At 43.6% G+C, this 19197-nt stretch overlaps 1 protein-coding gene across 1 annotated transcript in view; it reads left to right on the forward strand.

Annotated features, from left to right (window-relative positions):
* Positions 1-19197, forward strand: part of SCCPDH (saccharopine dehydrogenase (putative)) — a gene marked incomplete at its 5' end in the record, with an annotated part of 61420 nt that overhangs the window by 19771 nt on the left and 22452 nt on the right. Inside the window, 2 exons of the mRNA XM_011955775.1 lie at positions 2883-3012; positions 6668-6717. Coding sequence (XP_011811165.1) covers positions 2883-3012; positions 6668-6717 — 180 coding nt within the window. The remainder of the gene's footprint in view (positions 1-2882; positions 3013-6667; positions 6718-19197) is intronic.

Below are 19197 nucleotides of genomic sequence, written 5' to 3' on the forward strand. Positions count from 1 at the left end.
AGCACTTTGGGAGGATGACTTGAGCCCGTGAGTTAAAAAATTAGCCAGGAGTTGGTGGCACACACCTGTGGTCCCACCTACTCAGGAGACTGAGACAGGAAGATCACTTGAGCCTGGGAGGTCAAGACTGCAGTGAGCTATGATCATGCCACTGCACTCCAGCCTGGGCAATGTAGTGAGACCCTGTCTTCAAAAACACAAAACAAAAACAAAAAACAATTCCCGTGTTATTTAAAATAACCCAGAGCATAGAAAATGGTGAAAACCTTTTAAGTCATCTATAAACTATCATAAAAGTAGTATCAAATCTCTTGGTTTTTTTTTTTTTTTGATACAGGGTCTCTCTCTGTCGCCCAGGCTGGAGTGCAGTGGTATGATCTTGGCTCACTATAACCTCTGCCACCTGGGTTCAAGCGATTCTCCCACCTCACCCGCCTAAGTAGCTGGGGATACAGGTGCACACCACCACACCTGACTAATTTTTGTATTTTTAGTAGAGACAGGGTTTCACCTTGTTGGCCAGGCTGGTCTCGAACTCCTGGCCTCAAGTGATCCACCCGCACTGGTTTCCCAGAATGCTGGGATTACAGGTATGAGCCACTGTGCCCAGTCATAACATCAAAACCTAATAAGGGGTTGGGTACGTTGGCTCATGCCTGTAATCCCAGCACTCTGGGAAGCCAAAGTGGGCGGATCGCTTGAGGCCAGCCTGGCCGACATGGCAAAACCCCTTCTCTACTAAAAATACAAAAATCAGCCAGGTTTGATGGTGCATGTCTGCAATCCCAGCTACTCAGAAGGCTGAGGCATGAGAATCACTTGAACCTGGGAGGTAGAGGCTGCAGTGAGCCAAGATTGAGCCACTGCACTCCAGCCTGGGCAACAGAGTGAGATCCTGTCTCAAAACAACAACAAGAAACCTAATAAAGAACCAGAGGGCCGGACTAGGTGGCTCATGCCTGTAATCCCAGTGCTTTGGGAGGCCGAGGCGGGCAGATCGCAAGGTCAAGAGATCAAGACCATCCTGGCCAACATGGTGAAACCCCGTCTCTACTAAAAATACAAAAAATTAGCTGGGTGTGGTGGCAGGTGCCTATAATCCAAGCTACTCGGGAAGCTGAGGCAGCAGCATCGCTTGAACCTGGGAGGTGGAGGTTGCAGTGAGCCGAGGTCGCGCCATTGCACACCAGCCCAGGCAACAGTGCGAGACTCCGTCTCAAAACAAAACAAAACAGAAAGGGCAGAGGATGAGAAGAGACAAATCTTCTGTGTGGAAGAATTCCAAATAATTTATGTAGCTTCTCCACATTGATGTGCAAGCAGCTGTGTGTGTGACTGAGTGTGTTAATGTGTTTGTATGTGTGAGTATAACTGTGTTAGTGTGACTGTTAACATGTTTGTGTGTGCATGAGCAAATGTGTGTGTGATTGTGTTCGTGTTTGTGTATGTGCATGAATGAGTGTGTGTGTATGTGGTGTGTGTTTGTGTCTGTGTATGTGCCTGAACAGGTGTGATTGTGTATGTGTGTCACCCTCTGGGAGAGGGAGCATAAATTGACAGTGGAGAAACCTGATGAACACTGCCTCGACCAGGTGTTCAAGTCAGCGTTAACCCTGGTAAATCATGTTGACAGTGCGTAGTCCTGATATGATATGATATGATATGATATGATATGAGATGAATAGCACTTTACCCCTGTGGTCTCTTTCCAAAACCCATAACCCCAGTTTAATAATGAGAAAAACATGAGACAAATTCCAGTAGAGGGCACTCTACAAAATGCCTGACCAGTACTCCTCAAAACCATCAAGGTTATCAGAGACAAGGAAGGTGTGAGAAACTGTCACAGCCAAAAGAAGCCGAAGGAGACATCACAACCGACTGTAATCCTGGATGGGATCCTGGAGCAGAAAAAGGGGTTCAGTAAAAACTAAGGGAATCAGAATGAACTGTGAACTTTAGTGAATTAAATCATATGTCAGTATTGGTTCATTAACTGTAACAACCATTCATGTAAAAGATGTTAAAAATAGAGAAAACTGGGCTGCAGGGTACTTGGGAACTCTCTCCTATTCCATTTTTCTGTAAATCTTACATTGTTTTTAAAAAGTAATTTCTAAAAACAGGCGGAAGAGCAGAGCGGACATTATTCCCCTGTGCCCTCTGCCGTCATCTCGTTTCCTGCTCTCTGTCTGTGCGTGTGCAGAGCTCTGTGTCTGTGACGATGTTCATCTGGGTAATGCTGTTTGGGGTAATTTTTTTTGCTTTCTTTTTTTTTTTTTTTTTTTTTTGAGGCGGAGTCTCGCTCCGTCCGCCAGACCGGAGTGCAGTGGCCGGATCTCAGCTCACTGCAAGCTCCGCCTCCTGGGTTTAAGCCATTCTCCTGCCTCAGCCTCCGGAGTAGCTGGGACTACAGGCCCCCGCTACCGCGCCCGACTAGTTTTTTGTATTTTTTAGTAGAGATGGGGTTTCACCATGTTAGCCAGGATGGTCTCGATCTCCTGACCTCGTGATCCGCCCGTCTCGGCCTCCCAAAGTGCTGGGATTACAGGCTTGAGCCACCGCGCCCGGCCTTGCTTTCTATTTTTTATGTTTTATTTAATTTTTTATAATAGGCATTACTGTTATATTTAAAAGTCATTCTAAAAAAATTAAGTGTCATAAAGTCAGGTGAGCATATATTCCATGCCATCTGGTACACAGTAGGTGCTGTATTTGCTGAATAAGTGAAAACATATTTTGACAGTTAATATTTTGCTGCAGAGCCACACTGGTTAGTATTTTCGAAGTTTGATTGCTTTGTTTTTAAAGATAAATTATTTAATACTGGTCTACGTCTTTCTGCATAACTCTAATTAAAATTCTTATCCTGGATTTTTTAGTTTCTGGAACTAATGCAATTGAAGTATCATGAGAAGGCTGCAGACAAAGGGGTTTATATCATTGGAAGCAGTGGCTTTGACTCCATTCCGGCAGATCTGGGAGTAATATATACCAGAAATAAAGTGAATGGTAATTATTGATCAATAAGCAATCATGGAACTTAACAGTACAGTGCAAGGGCTTCACGTTTGTAACTGTGGTGAACTAAAATCTAGTTGAAAAAAGAAACAGAGCCATAAATGGGTAATATTAAAACACACATTTTGTTTTTAATATAGCTGCACTTTTAATAAAATGCTATTGAGACTATTGTTGAGACATGGATAATACTGTATTTACAGTGATATTGTCTCAGTATAGTTTGGTTTGAGCTGTAAAATTTCTGGAAAACACCTTTGGCAACCATTATAAATTCAAGCTTGCTTTGTTTAGGAATCAGCATATTTTAAAGCATAATTTGTATATTATAGTTTAAAAAGGTTTACAATTTTTAACCATCAAAGCTACAAAGTATTGAACACAGAATTGGAGACAGTTATTTAATAATGGATAAAATAATCAATGTTACAATAAAATGTTTGAAGTTACTAATGTTTTGCATATTCAAGAGTGTCTGGTTTAGAAAATTACCTGAGCGGGGCGTGGTGGCTTGCTCCAATAGTCTTAGCTACTCTGGAGGTTGAGGCAGCAGGATCTCTCCAGGCCAAGAGCTCAGGACCAGCCTGGGCAACATAGCAAGACTCGTCTCTAAAAAATAAAATAAAAAATTAGCCAGATGTGGTGGTGCACACCTGTAGTCAGTCCCAGCTCCTCAGGAGGCTAAGGTAGGAGGATCACTTGAGCCTAGGAGTTTGAGGCTATAGTAAGCTATGATTGCACCACCGCACTCTAGCCTGGGTTACAGAGTGAGACCTTGTCTCTTAGAGAAAAAGCAAACAACAACAACAACAACAAAACAAAAAACAAACCTGAAACAGGTAACTTCAGTGCCATATAAAGTGTTCTAGACTTTAAAAATTGGAAAATGTTCCAGCGTATATTAAAAAGTTAGCATAACTGTGAAACCGAAGTCCAACAAAGATAGCACACACGCACAAACTACAGATCTTGCTTGCTTGTGAAATTAGAAGTAAAAAGAAAATACTATATAAAATTTTAATAATCCAGTGCCATTTAAAAAGTTTTTTAAGAGACAGGATCTTGCTGTGCCATAGCTCACTGTAACGAACGCCTGGGCTCAGGCAGTGCTCCCTCCACAACCTCGTAAGTAGCCAGGAGTGCAGGCTTATGCCACCATACCCAACTAATTTTATAAAATTTTTGTAGAGATGGGGTCTCACTATGTTGCCCAAGCTGGTCTTGAACTCCTGACCTCAGGTGATCCTCCCACCTTGGCCTGGCAGAGTGCTGGGATTACAGACGTGAGGCACCATGCCCAGCTCATCCAGTGGCATTTTAGAAGAACAATATATTGAGACCAAGGTTTAGCATTAGGAAGTTATATAATCATATCAGAGGTTATCTCAAAAAATGATTTGAAAATTGAGAATTCACACCATTTAGTGATTTTACAGTTTTAGGAATAGAATAGTTTCTTACATAATAAATTGCAGGGCTGGGCATGGTGGCTCACGCCTGTAATCCCAGCACTTTGGGAGGCCAAGGCAGTTGGATCACCTGAGGTCAGGAGTTCGAGACCAGCCTGGCCAACGTGGTGAAACATTGTCTCTACTAAAAATACCAAAAAAAAAAAATTAGCCGGACATGGTGGCAGGCGCCTGTTGTCCCAGCTACCTTGAACCCGGGAGGCGGAGGTTGCAGTGAGCCGAGATCACGCCACTGCACTCCAGCCTGGGCGACAGAGCAAGACTTCGTCTCACATAAATAAATGAATGAATGAATGAATGTCAGAAGGCAGTAGCCTGTATCATACTTAATGAATGGTTAAACACTAGAACCATTCCAATTAAAAAGGGAAATGTGAATTGAACATCTTCAAAATATTCAGTGTTCCAATCCTTAGACCTAATATGTCTCCATTTATTAAAATAATTCTTTAAAGTCTGTGAAGTTTAGAAGTTTTCTTCATGATAATCCTGTTTCTTGAGGTTGTTCTCTGCTTTTATTTGAATAAGACTTTTTTTCCTTCATAAGGGAGAAATATTAGTTTAAGGTTTGTTTGAACATTTTTTTCAGATACTGAAAGCTAGAGGTTAGCATTTTAGCAAGGACCCCAGCTGATCGTTGATGCAGGTGGTCCACTTTTATTAGATTACTGCTTTAGGTGTTCTGTGTTCTTTCTGTGGATAGGGTTAGATCACAGAGCCACATACCCAGGCCACATTCTTTTAGTAACCATCAGAATCGCCTCTAGTGAGTTACACTTAAATGATCTGTTTTTTATTTTTGTCTGTGGTCAGACTAATGCCATTTACCTGGCTGTTGTTCTCTTCTGCTGTAACAGCTTTGTTGATTATGTGGTTATTTATTATTTTGCTTGGTGTCAACTTTGTAAGGCCCCATGTTTTAATTTTCTCTTAGAATTAAAAGCAGGAACATAGTCACTTAAGGAATGAATATATTTCATTTATCAGATTTTGAGAATTAGCCAGCCCATTATATTTTTCTTTTGCCTCACTGTTCTTGAGAAACTCAATAATTAATTAAATACTTAACCATTATGCCTGTATATTAGTCTTCATGGTTAATATACTTGATGTCTCCTTTTTCCTGGCTTGGTTTCCAATTTTTATTTTATACTTATTTTTATTTCATTTTAGTAGTCTTAGTGTTTTATAAGCTATCACAAAGGGTGTTTTGTTTTGTGTACATTCATTGTAACCCACTGTTAATAAGCCTCTTGAAAGCTGTCATATTTTAAAGCAGAATAATTCCCATGGATCTAACTTCTTTCTTTTTTTTTTTGACAAGCTCTTGTTCTGTCGCCTCGGCTAGGCTGGAGTGCAGTGGCGTGATCATGGCTCACTGCAGCCTTGAACTCCTGGGCTCAAGCAGTCCTCTTACCCCAGCCTCCCTAGTAGGGTAGTAGTAGTAGTCCCTAGGACTACAGATACATGCCACTGCAGCTGGCTAATTTTTCTAAAAAAGTTGGGGGCCAGAAATCCCAGCACTTTGGGAGGCCGAGGTGGGCAGATCACAAGGTCAGGAAATCGAGACCAGCCTGGCCAATATGGTGAAACCCTGTCTCTACTAAAAATGCAAAAATTAGCTGGCTGTGGTGGTGCATGCCTGTAATCCCAGCTACTCAGGGGGCTGAGGCAGGAGAATCGCTTGAACCCAGGAGGCAGAGTTTGCAGTGAACCGAGATCGCGCCACCGCACTGCACTTCAGCCTGGGAGACAGACTCTGTCTCAAAAAAAAAAAAAAAAAAAGAGAAAGAAAGCAAGAAAGTGACCCTCCTGCCTTGACCTCCCAAAATGCTGGGATTATAGCATGTGCCACCAGGATTCAAGCGAGCTCAATTGTTGCCTTATTGGGGGAGATTCTTACTGTCATCAGTTTTTAAATACTAGAAAAGATTTTGTCAGTACTAGCAAATAGAGTTTATGCTAGTCTACTCTTTCTGATGGTTTACCTGGCCATAGCTACTTCTTAAGTCTGGGTACAAAAACATAATAAAACTATTGTCTGTACAGATTTTCTATGTCAGCTGTAGGCTTAGAAAAGCTAGTCTCTAAGTGAATAGGCATTGTTTGTTATTACTTGTCCTAAATAATTGAGATTTTATTTTATTTTGCTTTTTACCTTTTTCCTGCTCTTTTAGGTACTTTGACTGCTGTGGAAAGTTTCCTGACTATACATTCAGGCCCTGAGGTTGGTTTTCTGTTTGTCTTGTGTTGTTTCAAGTTAATATTAAAAATATTTTGGAAATGACACGTGCGTCTTAAAACATATTTAGACTAACTTTTTATGTATGTGTAATTTTTAATGTGTGAAAGTCACCATGTTTAATTTTTTAAAAGATACCAAGATTACTTTGACTTGAAATATACATTATTTTCTTTTTATTTTATTTTATTTATTTATTTTTGAGATGGAGTTACGCTCTTGTTGCCCAGGCTGGAGTGCAATGGCGTGATCTCAGCTCACTGCAACCTCTGCCTCCTGGGTTCGAGTGACTCTCCTGCGTCAGCCTCCCGAGTAGCTGGGATTACAGGCGCTCACCACCATGCCTGGCTAATTTTTTTGTATTTTTGGTAGAGACAGGGTTTTGGTCAGGCTGGTCTGGAACTCTTGACCTCAGGTGATCCGCCTACCTCAGCCTCCCAAAGTGCTGGGATTACAGGCATGAGCCACTGTGCCCTGCTATTTTATTTTATTTTATTTTATTTATTTATTTTTTTTGAGACAGAGTCTCGCTCTGCCGCCCAGGCTGGAGTGCAGTGGCCGGATCTCAGCTCACTGCAAGCTCCGCCTCCCGGGTTTAGGCCATTCTCCTGCCTCAGCCTCCCGAGTAGCTGGGATTACAGGCGCTCACCACCATGCCCCGCTAGTTTTTATTTTTTTAGTAGAGACGAGGTTTCACCGTGTTAGCCAGGATGGTCTCGATCTCCTGACCTCGTGATCCGCCCGCCTCGGCCTCCCAAAGTGCTGGGATTACAGGCTTGAGCCACTGCGCCCGGCGTATTTTATTTTTTTGAGACAGAGTCTCACTCTGTTGCCCAGACTGGAGTGCAGTGGTGCGATCTTGGCTCACTCAATCTCTGCCTCCCAGATTTAAGTGATTCTCCTGCCTCAGCCACCTGAGTACCTGGGATTACAGGCATGTGCCGCCACACCTGGCTAATTTTTGTTTTTTTCTTTTTTCATTAGAGTTGGTATTTTGCTATGTTGGCCAGGCTGGTCTAGAACTCCTGGCCTCAAGTGATCTGCCCACTCTGGCCTCCCAAAGTGCTGGGATTACAGGCATGAGCCACTGTGCCCAGCCCCTAAAATATAATTTCTTCTAAAAACAACTGCGCTGTTCATTGTATTAGAATGAATTATCATGATGTCAACACTAAAGCATTTATCACTGGTGCACAGTAAATGTTGTTGGCCAGGAAAATTTTCACCTTAGTGCAAGTCAGCATAGTTTTATCATGCGCCTACCTTAGGTACTGTCATGACCGAAAAGAGGTATATGAGGTAAATCTAGTCTTACTGAATTTACAGTCTATTTGGGAACAGAAGACATTGACATTGGGAACAGAAGACAGTTGGATTTCTGGGAAAGGACCATGTTTTATGACAAGACTTTTATTGCCGATAGTGCCTAACCCAGTTCTAGGTCTGCGCTGTGGCTTCTGTAGTATTTGTTCTAAATTATATTCATTCAACAAATATCGTATAGTAGTGCAAATGCATACAGTAACTGTGCAAGAGAAAATGGCATGTAAATGAATAAGATGCAAACCCTACCTTTAAAGTGTAATAATTTAGTTTGGCAGGAAAGAAAAAAATGTCTGTTATTAAAGAGATCAGATGAAATACTGTAGGATTCTGAGAATGGTGAATACATCTAACTAAGAGTCCAGAGATGAAGAATATAGACTGAATTTCAAGGGCTGGTGCTGTGGAGATGTGAAGGAAGAGGAAATAGTGAATCAAAGACAAAGGTGGGGTGGTGCGGATCATGTTTAATAAGAGGAATGACTGTCTTCGTCTAGATTGTGGGTTCAGATTAACATAAAGAGTTATGTAAAATATGCTAACATTTGTGGTTACACAGACTCTTTAGCAGAGTATAAACGTAGCAGGACAAGCTGCAGATAAAACCCCTCAGACTCCGAGTTAAAGAAGGAAGGGCTGGCCGGGCGCGGTGGCTCACACCTGTAATCCCAGGACTTTGGGAGGCCGAGGTGGGTGGATCATAAGGTCAGGAGGTTGAGACCATCCTGGTTAACACGGTGAAACCCCGTCTCTACTAAAATTACAAAAAATTAGCTGGGCGTGGTGGTGGGAGCCTGTAGTCCCAACTACTCGGGAGGCTGAGGAGAATTGCTTGAACCCAGGAGGCGGTGCTTGCAGTGAGCCAAGATTGTCCCACTGCACTCCAGCCTGGGCGACAGAGCAAGACTCCATCTCAAAAAAAAAACTTTATTTGGCCGGGAGCTTTGGCAAGACTCACATCTCCAACAACCGAGCTCCCCGAGTGAGCAATTCCTGTCCCTTTTAAGGGCTCGCAATTGTAAGGGGGTTCACGTGAGAGGTTGTGATTGATTGAGCAAGCAGGGGGTCTGTGACTGGGGGCTGCAGGCACCGGTAATCAGAACAGAACAGGACAGGGACTTTCACAACGCTTGTCCATGCAACGTCTGGAATCTATATATAACATAACCGGTTAGGTCAGGGGTCGATCTTTAACCAGTCCCAGGGCGCCGCCCGGGCTGTCTGCCTGTGGATTTCATTTCTGCCTTTTAGTTTTTACTTCTTTCTTTGGAGGCAGAAATTTGGCATAAGACAATATTAGGGGTGGTCTCCTCCCTTATAATAAGGGGCTAGGCGCAGTGTCTCACGCCTGTAATCCCAGCACTTTGGGAGGCTGCGGCAGACAGATCCCTTGAGGTCAGGAGTTTGAGACCAGCCTGGCCAATATGGTGAAACCCCGTCTCTACTAAAAATAGAAAAATTGGCCAGGCATGGTGGTGCATGCTTGTAACCCCAGCTACTCAGGTCATGGAGACAGGAGAATTGCTTGAACCTGCGAAGCAGAGGTTGCAGTAAGCCGAGATGGCGCCACTGCACCCCTACCTGGGCAACAGAACAAGAGACTGTGTCAAAAATAAAAATAAGTGATAGTGGGAGTAATTTGGGAATGTTCCATAGAGGCGTTCTTGAAATTAGCTTTGAAAAGTGAATAGCATTTGGAAGGTGAAAGGCAGCAACTGAAACAAAGGCTCAGAAACAAGAATGAGAAATGCATCCTTGGGGCCCTTGGTAGTATGTGTTAGAAACCCAGCTTAAACCAACAAAACAAAAAAGAATCTATTGATTCGTGTAACCAAATGCCTGCAGGTAAATCATATGGCTGGCTCTAGATGTTCAAATGATACTGTCCAAACTCTTTTTTTCCCCTCTTGTTTCTCCCTTTTTGTCTCTTTCGTTTCTGCTACTTTTCTTTGTGTAGGCTCTGGATAGAGCAGGGAAGTACTGGCATCCTCAGGTATACTTTGTCATAAAGGTTCATGATTTCTTGGGAAGAGCTGCCCAGTTTATATGTCAAACAATAGAGAAGATTAGTCATTTTGCTTGTTCTTAAGCCAGTCGATGTGACCTGGGGTAATAGAGTGTGAACCTAGAAAATCTGAGACAGGTTTCAGTTAATTAAGAAAGTTAGTCTGGACATGGTGGCTCACACCTGTAATCCCAGCACTTTGAGAGGCTGAGCCGAGGCAGGTGGGTCACCTGAGGTCAGGAGTTCAAGACCAGCCTGGCTGTTAGAAATAAATATTTGGTGCTGCAAAAGAAGTAGCGCTCGAACATAGATTTTCTCAGCAAGGCAACTTTACTTCTATAGAAGGGTGCATCTCGCGGATGGAGCAATGGTGAGAGCACACCTAAACAGGGGAGGGGAAGGGGTTCTTATCCCTGACACAGGTGGCCCCTACTGCTGTGTCATTCCGCTATTGGCTAGGGTTGGACTGCACAGTCTAAGCTAATTCTGATTGGCTATTTTAAAGAGAGCAGGGGTACGAGCAGTTATGGAACAGGTGGCTCAGGATGACTAAGAACAGAGCAGATGACCAAGGGTGACTAAGGTCAGAGCAGGTGATAGAGGCTAGGAGGAGGTTGTTTACTGAAACTAGGGGCAAGGAGACGTAAAGAACAAGGAAGTTAAACTTCAAAGAACAAAGAACAGGGGAGCGGAACATACTGATACATTGGTTCTTGGAGAGGATCTCAGAACTCATTGTACTTAACAATTTACAGGCTGACCTTTGAAGAGGAATTTACTCTATCCTACAATTTTCCTCCTTTCAATTTTCATATTATTTCCTCTTCAAACTTTTTAAACATGTCTTGGCTTTGCTGCTCGACTCTATGCTTTAAAAGAAAAAGCTGATCTGAATACGATGGAGGACAGCTAAGGGAGGTTTTAGTAAGTGCTGCATCTGTAAGTCTTTGTACCAGCCCATGTATGCACGGTATGACACAACACCCAACAAGAGTGAGTATACCTATTACAGCTGCAAGAGAAGTAAGAATTGAGGCTATGAGTTCCTTCCATTTACCAAACCACCTTTCTAGCCACCCTGAGAAAGGGTTATCGACTCCAGAATTTTAGCTAGTTCATTGGATAAAGCGGTAAGTCTTCGTAAGGCCCTTGTTATGCTCCCAGTGGGGGCAGTGTTGTTTGGGATAAAGGTACAACACTGAGTTTTCATCGTAACACAAACACCGCCTTTTTCTGCTACGGGCCATTCTGTTTTCCCAGGCCATCTGGCTAGTGGGGCCCAATTGTTCTGCTATCCCTTTGACAGTATCCCTGGTGTAATTAATAAACCACTGCTGATTATAATAGATGTAATTTATCTAGTCTTTGTTTTTATTAATTGTCACTCATGAAAATATTGACTTAAATCCTGCAGCTGTTTGATCTCGGGCTTTAAATTCATCTGGTTCTCCTCATGGAACTCCAATAGCATTTATATAAAACATGGGGGTCAAAGGACCCATGTGGGGCACTTCTTTCATGATTTTCTTTTTGATCGTGTTGACGGAATGCTAGGGTGAAAGGGATGGCCAGTGGGACTAGAGCACAAGTGCTGCTCTAATGACTTGCAGAGTACCCAGCAATATCCCCCGCAGTACTACCACACACCTGCTCGGGGATGAACGAGGGCAGACTGGTTGGCAAGCTCTTGAAGAGTCTTGGTTTCGCTGCACCCCCTGAAGTCTCCAGGGAATGCTAACTTTTCCCTCTGCCGTGAAAGGCACGAGGTGAAGTTAATATCAGGGGCTGGAGGCCAGATGGCCCTCGGGGGCTGACCCACAGGGCTCTTGACCTCAGGGAATAGCCATGAGTCTTGCATGACTCATCGCCTCCGTCTGTGGGATTCTGGAAGAGAGCTCCCATACAGCTCACGTCCGGTTGTGAGAGGGCCACCCAAGTGGAAAGGGGACAGTTTGGGTATCTGGCCTGACTGTTGCACAAGCATAACAGTTGCTTTTGTTTAGCATGCAAACAGAATATTTAATCCATTCCAGCCAAGCGTTTGCGTCCAAATACCCTGTTTCAATTGCTATAGTTTGTTTTAAATCTTTAACCTCTACAACAGCTACTTAGGTTTTATCATTGGGTATATAACGAGAGAAGGTTTGGTTAGCAGAGAATTTAGGAGAGGGAGAAGGGGGTGCAGGATGTGAGGAGGCAATGAAGCGCATTTCAAAGGATCCTTTGGGGTCCTTCCCTGAGACTTCTGCTCCTGCACCATAGAAACGGCCAGGGAAGGGGAAGAACTCTGGGGAGCAGAGATGGTAATCTGTACTGGATTACACTGGCTCAGCTGACAATGGGGAGGGGAGACTCCTTCAGTAAAATGAATATATGGTTTTAAGAAACTGCAAGTCGTAGTTGGGGCCGTCCATCCTTGCTCTTTGGTATTTTATAGCGCGTTGGACGCATTTCGGCAGAGAAGCTCTGCTCTAGGAGGACAGGATTCCCAGTTCATACTGGACTCTTTGTCAGCACCCTCCCAAACTAACTTAGTTAACAGATTTCCAGTCTGAGGAGAGCTGGGAAGGATAAAGAGACTTTTCTGAAGTGGAGAGTTGCCTCTGGTTTGACAGATCTTCAGGGCATCAGAAGGCAAGCATAAAAAGTAATGGTTTGGGGTGAACTTGACCTGGTCACACTAATCACGAGAGGACTAGCAGTAGAAGGGGAGAAGAAAGAGATGCAACGTAAGAGATTCAAACCCATTTTCGCTTTCGCTTGGCTGGAGTTGGCCCTGGAATAGCCGTCCGTGATTCGGGAGGGGTGGTGCTCCTGTGACCCAGGTGTGACGAGCCCTCTTTCTGCTGTGCGAACCGCGGTCTCCGTGGTGAGAAGCACTAGGTAGGGTCCTTCCCAGGCCGGTTCGACTTTTCCTTCCCTGCAACTTTTGAGGAGGATGTGGTCCTCAGGCTGATGTCGGTGTACTGGAAACTCTAGGGGTGGTACCTGTGCTAAAAGACCTGTAGTTCTGAGGGAAGAGAAAGTGGAAGACAAACCAAATATATAATTTCTGAGGAACTGCTCTTTTGTTTTGACCGTGGGAATGTCAGCAGTGGAGGGCAAACAGGGCAAGCTATACAGCACTTCATAAGGGGATAAGCCAACATCTTTCCCAGGGGCAGTTCGGATTCTCAGCAGGGGAGTGGGAAGGCAGCTAGTCCATGGCACCCGAGTCTCTAAGACTAATTTGGTTAGGTGGCTTTTTTTAGAGTTCGGTTTTTTTCTTTCCACTCTTCCTGATGAAGGTGAGTGCCAGGGGGTATGATATTCCCACGAAATTATTCCAGTACCTGGGCTAATTTCTTAATGACATGTACAGTGAAATGAGTCCTATTATCTGAATGAATGCTTTCTGTTAATCTAAACCTGGGTACAATATTTTCAACTAATGCCTTGACTACATTTCTAGCAGTTGTACTTGAAAAGGGAGTAGTTTCTACCCAACAAGTAGGGTGATCTACTATCACTAATAAATCCTTTAGACCACCAATTGGAGGCACCTCTATGTAATGAATCTGGATATTTTGGAATGGCCTTAAGCCTGGACTCCTTCCCCCAAGGGGTAATCCTTTTATAGTTTGTTGACTGGTTTTCTTACATACTGAGCAATTGTCTGTAACCCGTTTGGCCAGGGTATAAATTCCTATGCACCCATCAACTCTGAGGACTGCGTCACAAAGGGCTTGGGGCCCACAGTGGGTCCCTTGATACAGCTGGAGCAAGATTTCTCTCATAAGGGATTTGGATAACATTTCTCTCTGGTCTGGCAATATCCATTTTCCTTCTGAATTCTCTTTAGCACCTATTTTTATTAGTTTTTAGACCAAAGAAAGCCAAGCACCATTTTATATTTGACAATGCTTCCTGTGTGATTTTATACCAGATCAGCTACCTTTCACCTTTATATTAGTATGCTATTAATGTTAAACTCGATTTTAATAAAACCTTTTAGACATATTTATCCAATTGTAATGTCTGACCATAAGTTAAGATTTTTATAGACTCTTTTTAACCCTTTATAATTTTTGTTAAAGAACAGGTTAGTACTTTAAGAAAAACCCATTGTGCTTTTATTTTAATGTCCAGTTTACAGAAACTTTAGCCAATATGTTGACACACAGAATTTCCTTTACAATTAACATTTCAAAACTTGCTTAAACCTTCAAAATAATTTTTTAACGTTTTAATGTAGGTAAAAATCCACATTCTTATGCCTGCTTGTAATCCTTTTACCAAAAGTATATTTTACTTTCCTTATACACCTTGCACATAAACTGTTTCTTCAATAGTTTTACATTCAGGAGGCCTAATTACTTTTAAATTATACAACATTTCTTGCATAAATTCGCTCTTATAACATTTTTCACAACTTTCACAATCTTTGACATGCCTTAACTTTCTGACTTGTTGTAAATATCCCTTTCTTTAAACAACCAGTTAATTTACTTTAGAACAAGAATTTACCATATAAGATTCTTTTTACATAAATTCTCCTTTTTTTTTTTTTTAGACGGAGTCTTGCTCTGTCGCCCAGGCTGGAGTGCAGTGGTGTGATCTCGGCTCACTGCAAGCTCCGCCTCCTGGATTCACGCCATTCTCCTGCCTCAGCCTCCCAAGTAGCTGGGACTACAGGCGCCCGCCACCATGCCCAGCTAATTTTTTGTATTTTTAATAGAGACGGGGTTTCACCGTGTTAGCCAGGATGGTCTCGATCTCCTGACCTCGTGATCCGCCCACCTCAGCCTCCCAAAGTGCTGGGATTACAGGCGTGAGCCACCGTGCCCGGCCAATTCTCCTTTTTTTTTTCTAATGTGAAAGATGATAACCATTCTTCTGTGGACTAGACTACCTAAGGCCACAAGATTAGAAGTTAGGATAGTACATGTTACACTGTTAACTTTTAGCAAACTTTACTTTTGTTGAAAACCTTGTAAGTTTGGGATTTTAATTATGTGCCAGGTGTAGAGCCTAGGACCTAGACAGACGTGCAGATGAGGTCTGACTTTTTCTAGCATTTAATTCCATGTGTTCTGGGTTTTACCTAGCTGCAAAGCAGGCCTGTTGTACAGCTAAGAAACGGTAGCCCGTTTGGCTATCTGATTAATAGCTCTAAGTTCTTGCACTAACCAGTATGACCCATCTGGCTTCTTTACAGGCAGAATTGGAGTGTTACAGGGAGACATACAGGGTTTAAGAAGCCTATCACGGAGAAGACCTTCGATTATCAATTATAGGTTTTAAATCTACCCTTGCTTTTAAAGGAATAGGGTATTGCTTTCTCTTTTCTACTTCCCCAGAGGTTTTTAATTTTTTTAATTTAATACGAATCGGAGGAATCTGTAACTTTCCTCCATTCCCGTCTTTTGACCATACTTTGGGATGAATGTGTTCTTTGTCTGCAGTGGGGAGCAAGTATAGGGAGGGGAGGCATTTTCCCTGATCGATGTAGAGGCCTAAGCCAAATTTTAGCATTAAATCTCTCTCTGATAGGTTTTTTCCTGCCTCTGGAATTAACAGAAATTTAATATGTGCTGATTTGCTTTTATATATGACTTTTGTTCTTTTTCCCATTTGGGACATTCTCTTTTGAAGTGACCTATTTTTAATTTGAAACATTTGTCCTCTTTCTCTCCCTTTGCCTCTCTCTCTGTCTGTCTCTCTCTCCACCTGTCTCTCTCTCTCTCTTTGACTCTGTCTCTCTCTCTTTGACTCGCTCTTTGCCTATCTCTCTCTCTCTGCTTCTCTCTCTCTTTCTCTTTGACTCTCTCTCTGTTTCTCTCTTTGACTCCTTCTGTTCCCTCTGTCAGTCTCTCTCTCCTCTAAGATTTTTTTTCTCTACCTTTGAGTCTCCTGGCTTTACTCTTTCGTACTCTTTATGTTGCCTGGAGAGTGGGGGTCTAGGTTCCTTACAGGTTCTGCCGCCTGGGTGCTTTGTTGTATGGTAGATAGCAGAATTTTTGCTTTCTGCTTTTTTCTTCATTTCTTCTTACATATACTTTTTGGGCTTCTCTTAGAAGCTCTTGTATAGGTTTGTCTTTCCAGTTCTCTATCTTTTGTAATTTCTCGTTAATATCTGGCCAACTGTTGGTGACAAAATGAAGTTTTAACATTCCCTGCCCAAGAGGATCCTCAAGACCTAGACCAGCATATTTTCTCATTTGTTCCTTTAATCTAAAAAATGTTACAGGCTCTTCCTCTTTCCCTTGCTGTATATAAAATGCCCGGGTACGATTCTGGGATACTGATTCTTTGACGCCTTTATTATCGACTCCCTAAGGTCCTGCATGTTTTCTTGATGGGCTGCGTTGTCATTGTCCCACCTGAGGTTTTGGGCGGGAAAGTTTTGATCTGCTGTGGGAACGTTTTGGCCAGGAGGGTGTTCACGTTCCAAGGCTCCATAGCAGCTCTATGGATCATGGCTCTTTCTTCCCCCGGGAAGAGGGGAAAGGGAAGTTCTGAAGAACCTTTTTGCATTGCTCTGTCTCGCGCTGAAGCCCTTTCAGGGAAGAGCACTGTAGTGAGTGGCGCTTGGGACGTTTCCAAGAGGCAGGGTTATAAGGAGGGGACAGTGGGGACCGGAGAAGGGTCTGGGCCAGCAGCTGCTTTTTCTTGTTTTTGGTCCTCCCATTATCCTTCTAGTATTTTAACACGAGACCTGGGGGGCTCTCAAGGGGAATACGCTTGTTACCATCTTCATCCTTCTTGCTTCCTGCCTTGCTCGGGGTATTTCCCACACTGGGTCCTGGTTCGGCGCGATCTCGCGTATTAGAGATGTCTCGCCTATCCTTTAGCCCCACCTGCTGGAGGCTCCGTGCATTCACACACACTTCCAACCGCCCCAGAATATCCCAACCACCAAGGAAATAATTTGCCGCTCCCGTGACGTTTCTTACCTTGGTCTGTGCACAGAGTTACCTTGTCGCTGCAGTATGAGAGGATCCCTTTCCCCAGGTCGCCGGCCAGCTCCTTTCCGCGTTGCTGAGAGTCCGGGTTTATTTGTCACGCGCGGTGGGTCTTGATTCCTTACCCCTGAGGCCACTGCAACAAGGCAGCGGGGCGCGCCTCCTCATGGAGAGGACCAGGCCCTTCCCCAGAGGAGAATGGGAATCCCGGGCGGGCTCCCAAATTTGTTAGAAATAAAATTTTGGTGCCGCAAAAGAAATAGCACTCAAACATAAATTTTCTTAGCAAGGCTGTAGCAGGACAACCTGCAGAAAAAACCCCTCAGACACCCAGTTAAAGAAGGAAGGACTTTATTCAGCCGGGAGCTTCGGCGGGACTCCCATCTCCAACACCTGAGCTCCCCGTGTGAGCAATTCCTGTCCCTTTTAAGGGCTCACAACTCTAAGGGGGTCCGTCTGAGAGGGTCGTGATCAACTGACCAAGCAGGGGGTGGGGTACGTGACTGGGGGCTGCATGTACCAGTAATCAGAACGGAACAGAACAGGACAGGGATCTTCACAGTGCTTTTTTTATGCAAATAACCAATTAGGTCAGGGGTGGATCTTTACCAGGCCCAGGGTGTGGTGCCGGGCTGTCTGCTTGTGGATTTCATTTCTGCCTTTTAGTTCTTTCTTCTTTCTTTGGAGGCAGAAATTGGGCATGAGACAGTATGAGGGGTGGTCTCCTCCCTTATTCCCCCACTTTGAGAATCTCAGTAGTGGGAGTTCTCACTTTCATTTTCACTACCCATGTCTTCTTGCAAGACAGATTGATAGTGATTCATACAGTACACTTGTGCTGAAGCATTTTGGTGAACTAAGGTAGTGATGAAGCTTTTTATCATTTGACGAAGTACAGGTAGCAAACCAGGGGAGCAGTGAGCAGGTTTCTATTACTATTATAACTCCTATTATAAGAGTTTTAAATCTTTTTAGCGCTGGAAACCATTTTCCAAACATGGCCCTGGGATCAAATCCATGCCACACTTGCACGGGCCCATGTGCCAGTTTTATCATATCTCTAACTATGTCTTCAGGTCCTTGCCCTTGATCATCTATGTGTAGACAGCAATTAGTAAGGTTAAATTTCCCACAGACCCCTCCTTCAGCTGCTAGCAAGAAGTCGAGAGCCAATCTATTTTGATAGATAGCATTTCTCGTCTGAGTTTCCTGCCAGGCCAGAATAGTCAAGGTTCTGCCGGTCTTATTAGTGATTATTTCTAAGACAGTTTGTAACCATATGATTCGGTTGATCATGTAAATGGCGGTCCGGTATCCCCACGAGCCGTCTTGTGCCCAAGTATCAGGCCCATAATATTGCATGATTCTCTCAGGGAGTCATTCATCATCTTTCCAATTTCTGATAGCAATGCTTCTCTTTTCGCAGGAAGCATAGACAGGGAAGCCCAGGAGTTTGCCTGTCTTTATGGGGAGTAGGAAGAAAAGGTGGTTTAATAGTGCCAATAACGCAACCACCTGCCCACTGGTCGGGTAATTTGGCGTAAGCTCTATGCCCACATATCCAGTATAATCCACTGGGGACTGTCCCGTCTCGGTGGGACTCCGGGTGGGTCCGCACGGTTTGCAACTTTGGGAATTGCTAAATGGATTCCTCTCTGTGTGATTTGAACTCCACCAAGTGACTGTTTTTGTGGTACCGCTATACAGTTTCTGTCCCAGACAACTAAGTCATCCTGCAGAGTAAGTGAATCCTTTTCCTTCTCTGGCTATGCAATATTGTCCAACAATTGAGGCTTTTAGGACCCAGAAATTATCAGGGTGATTCTTTTGAGCCAGGAATTTATCAGGAACTGGGTCTGGAGGTACTAATTCTCAGGCTTCCCGTCACCATTGATCTCCCATTACAGTCCCTCCACATACATAACATGAAGTGACATTGAGAGACTGGGCTACATGCTCGGCTAATTGCAAAAACAAATTTCTTGTTATTCCTGGGATTTCTGGTACTAGCACATTTAGTTCATCATAGAAAGTGTGAAACACTGGCTCAGGAGAGCGTTTGTAAACGTCTCCTCAAACTAAGATATTTACTTGAGGATCCTGTCTGGCCCCGTCGATTCCTAAGGCCACACACTCCTTTTTTTCCAGCGAGGATCAAGGGGTTGGTTATTACTAGTTCTAAGGGGTTATACT

The sequence above is a fragment of the Colobus angolensis genome, unplaced genomic scaffold (genome assembly GCF_000951035.1).
Source record: "Colobus angolensis palliatus isolate OR3802 unplaced genomic scaffold, Cang.pa_1.0 Scaffold40, whole genome shotgun sequence".
NCBI lineage: Eukaryota > Metazoa > Chordata > Mammalia > Primates > Cercopithecidae > Colobus > Colobus angolensis.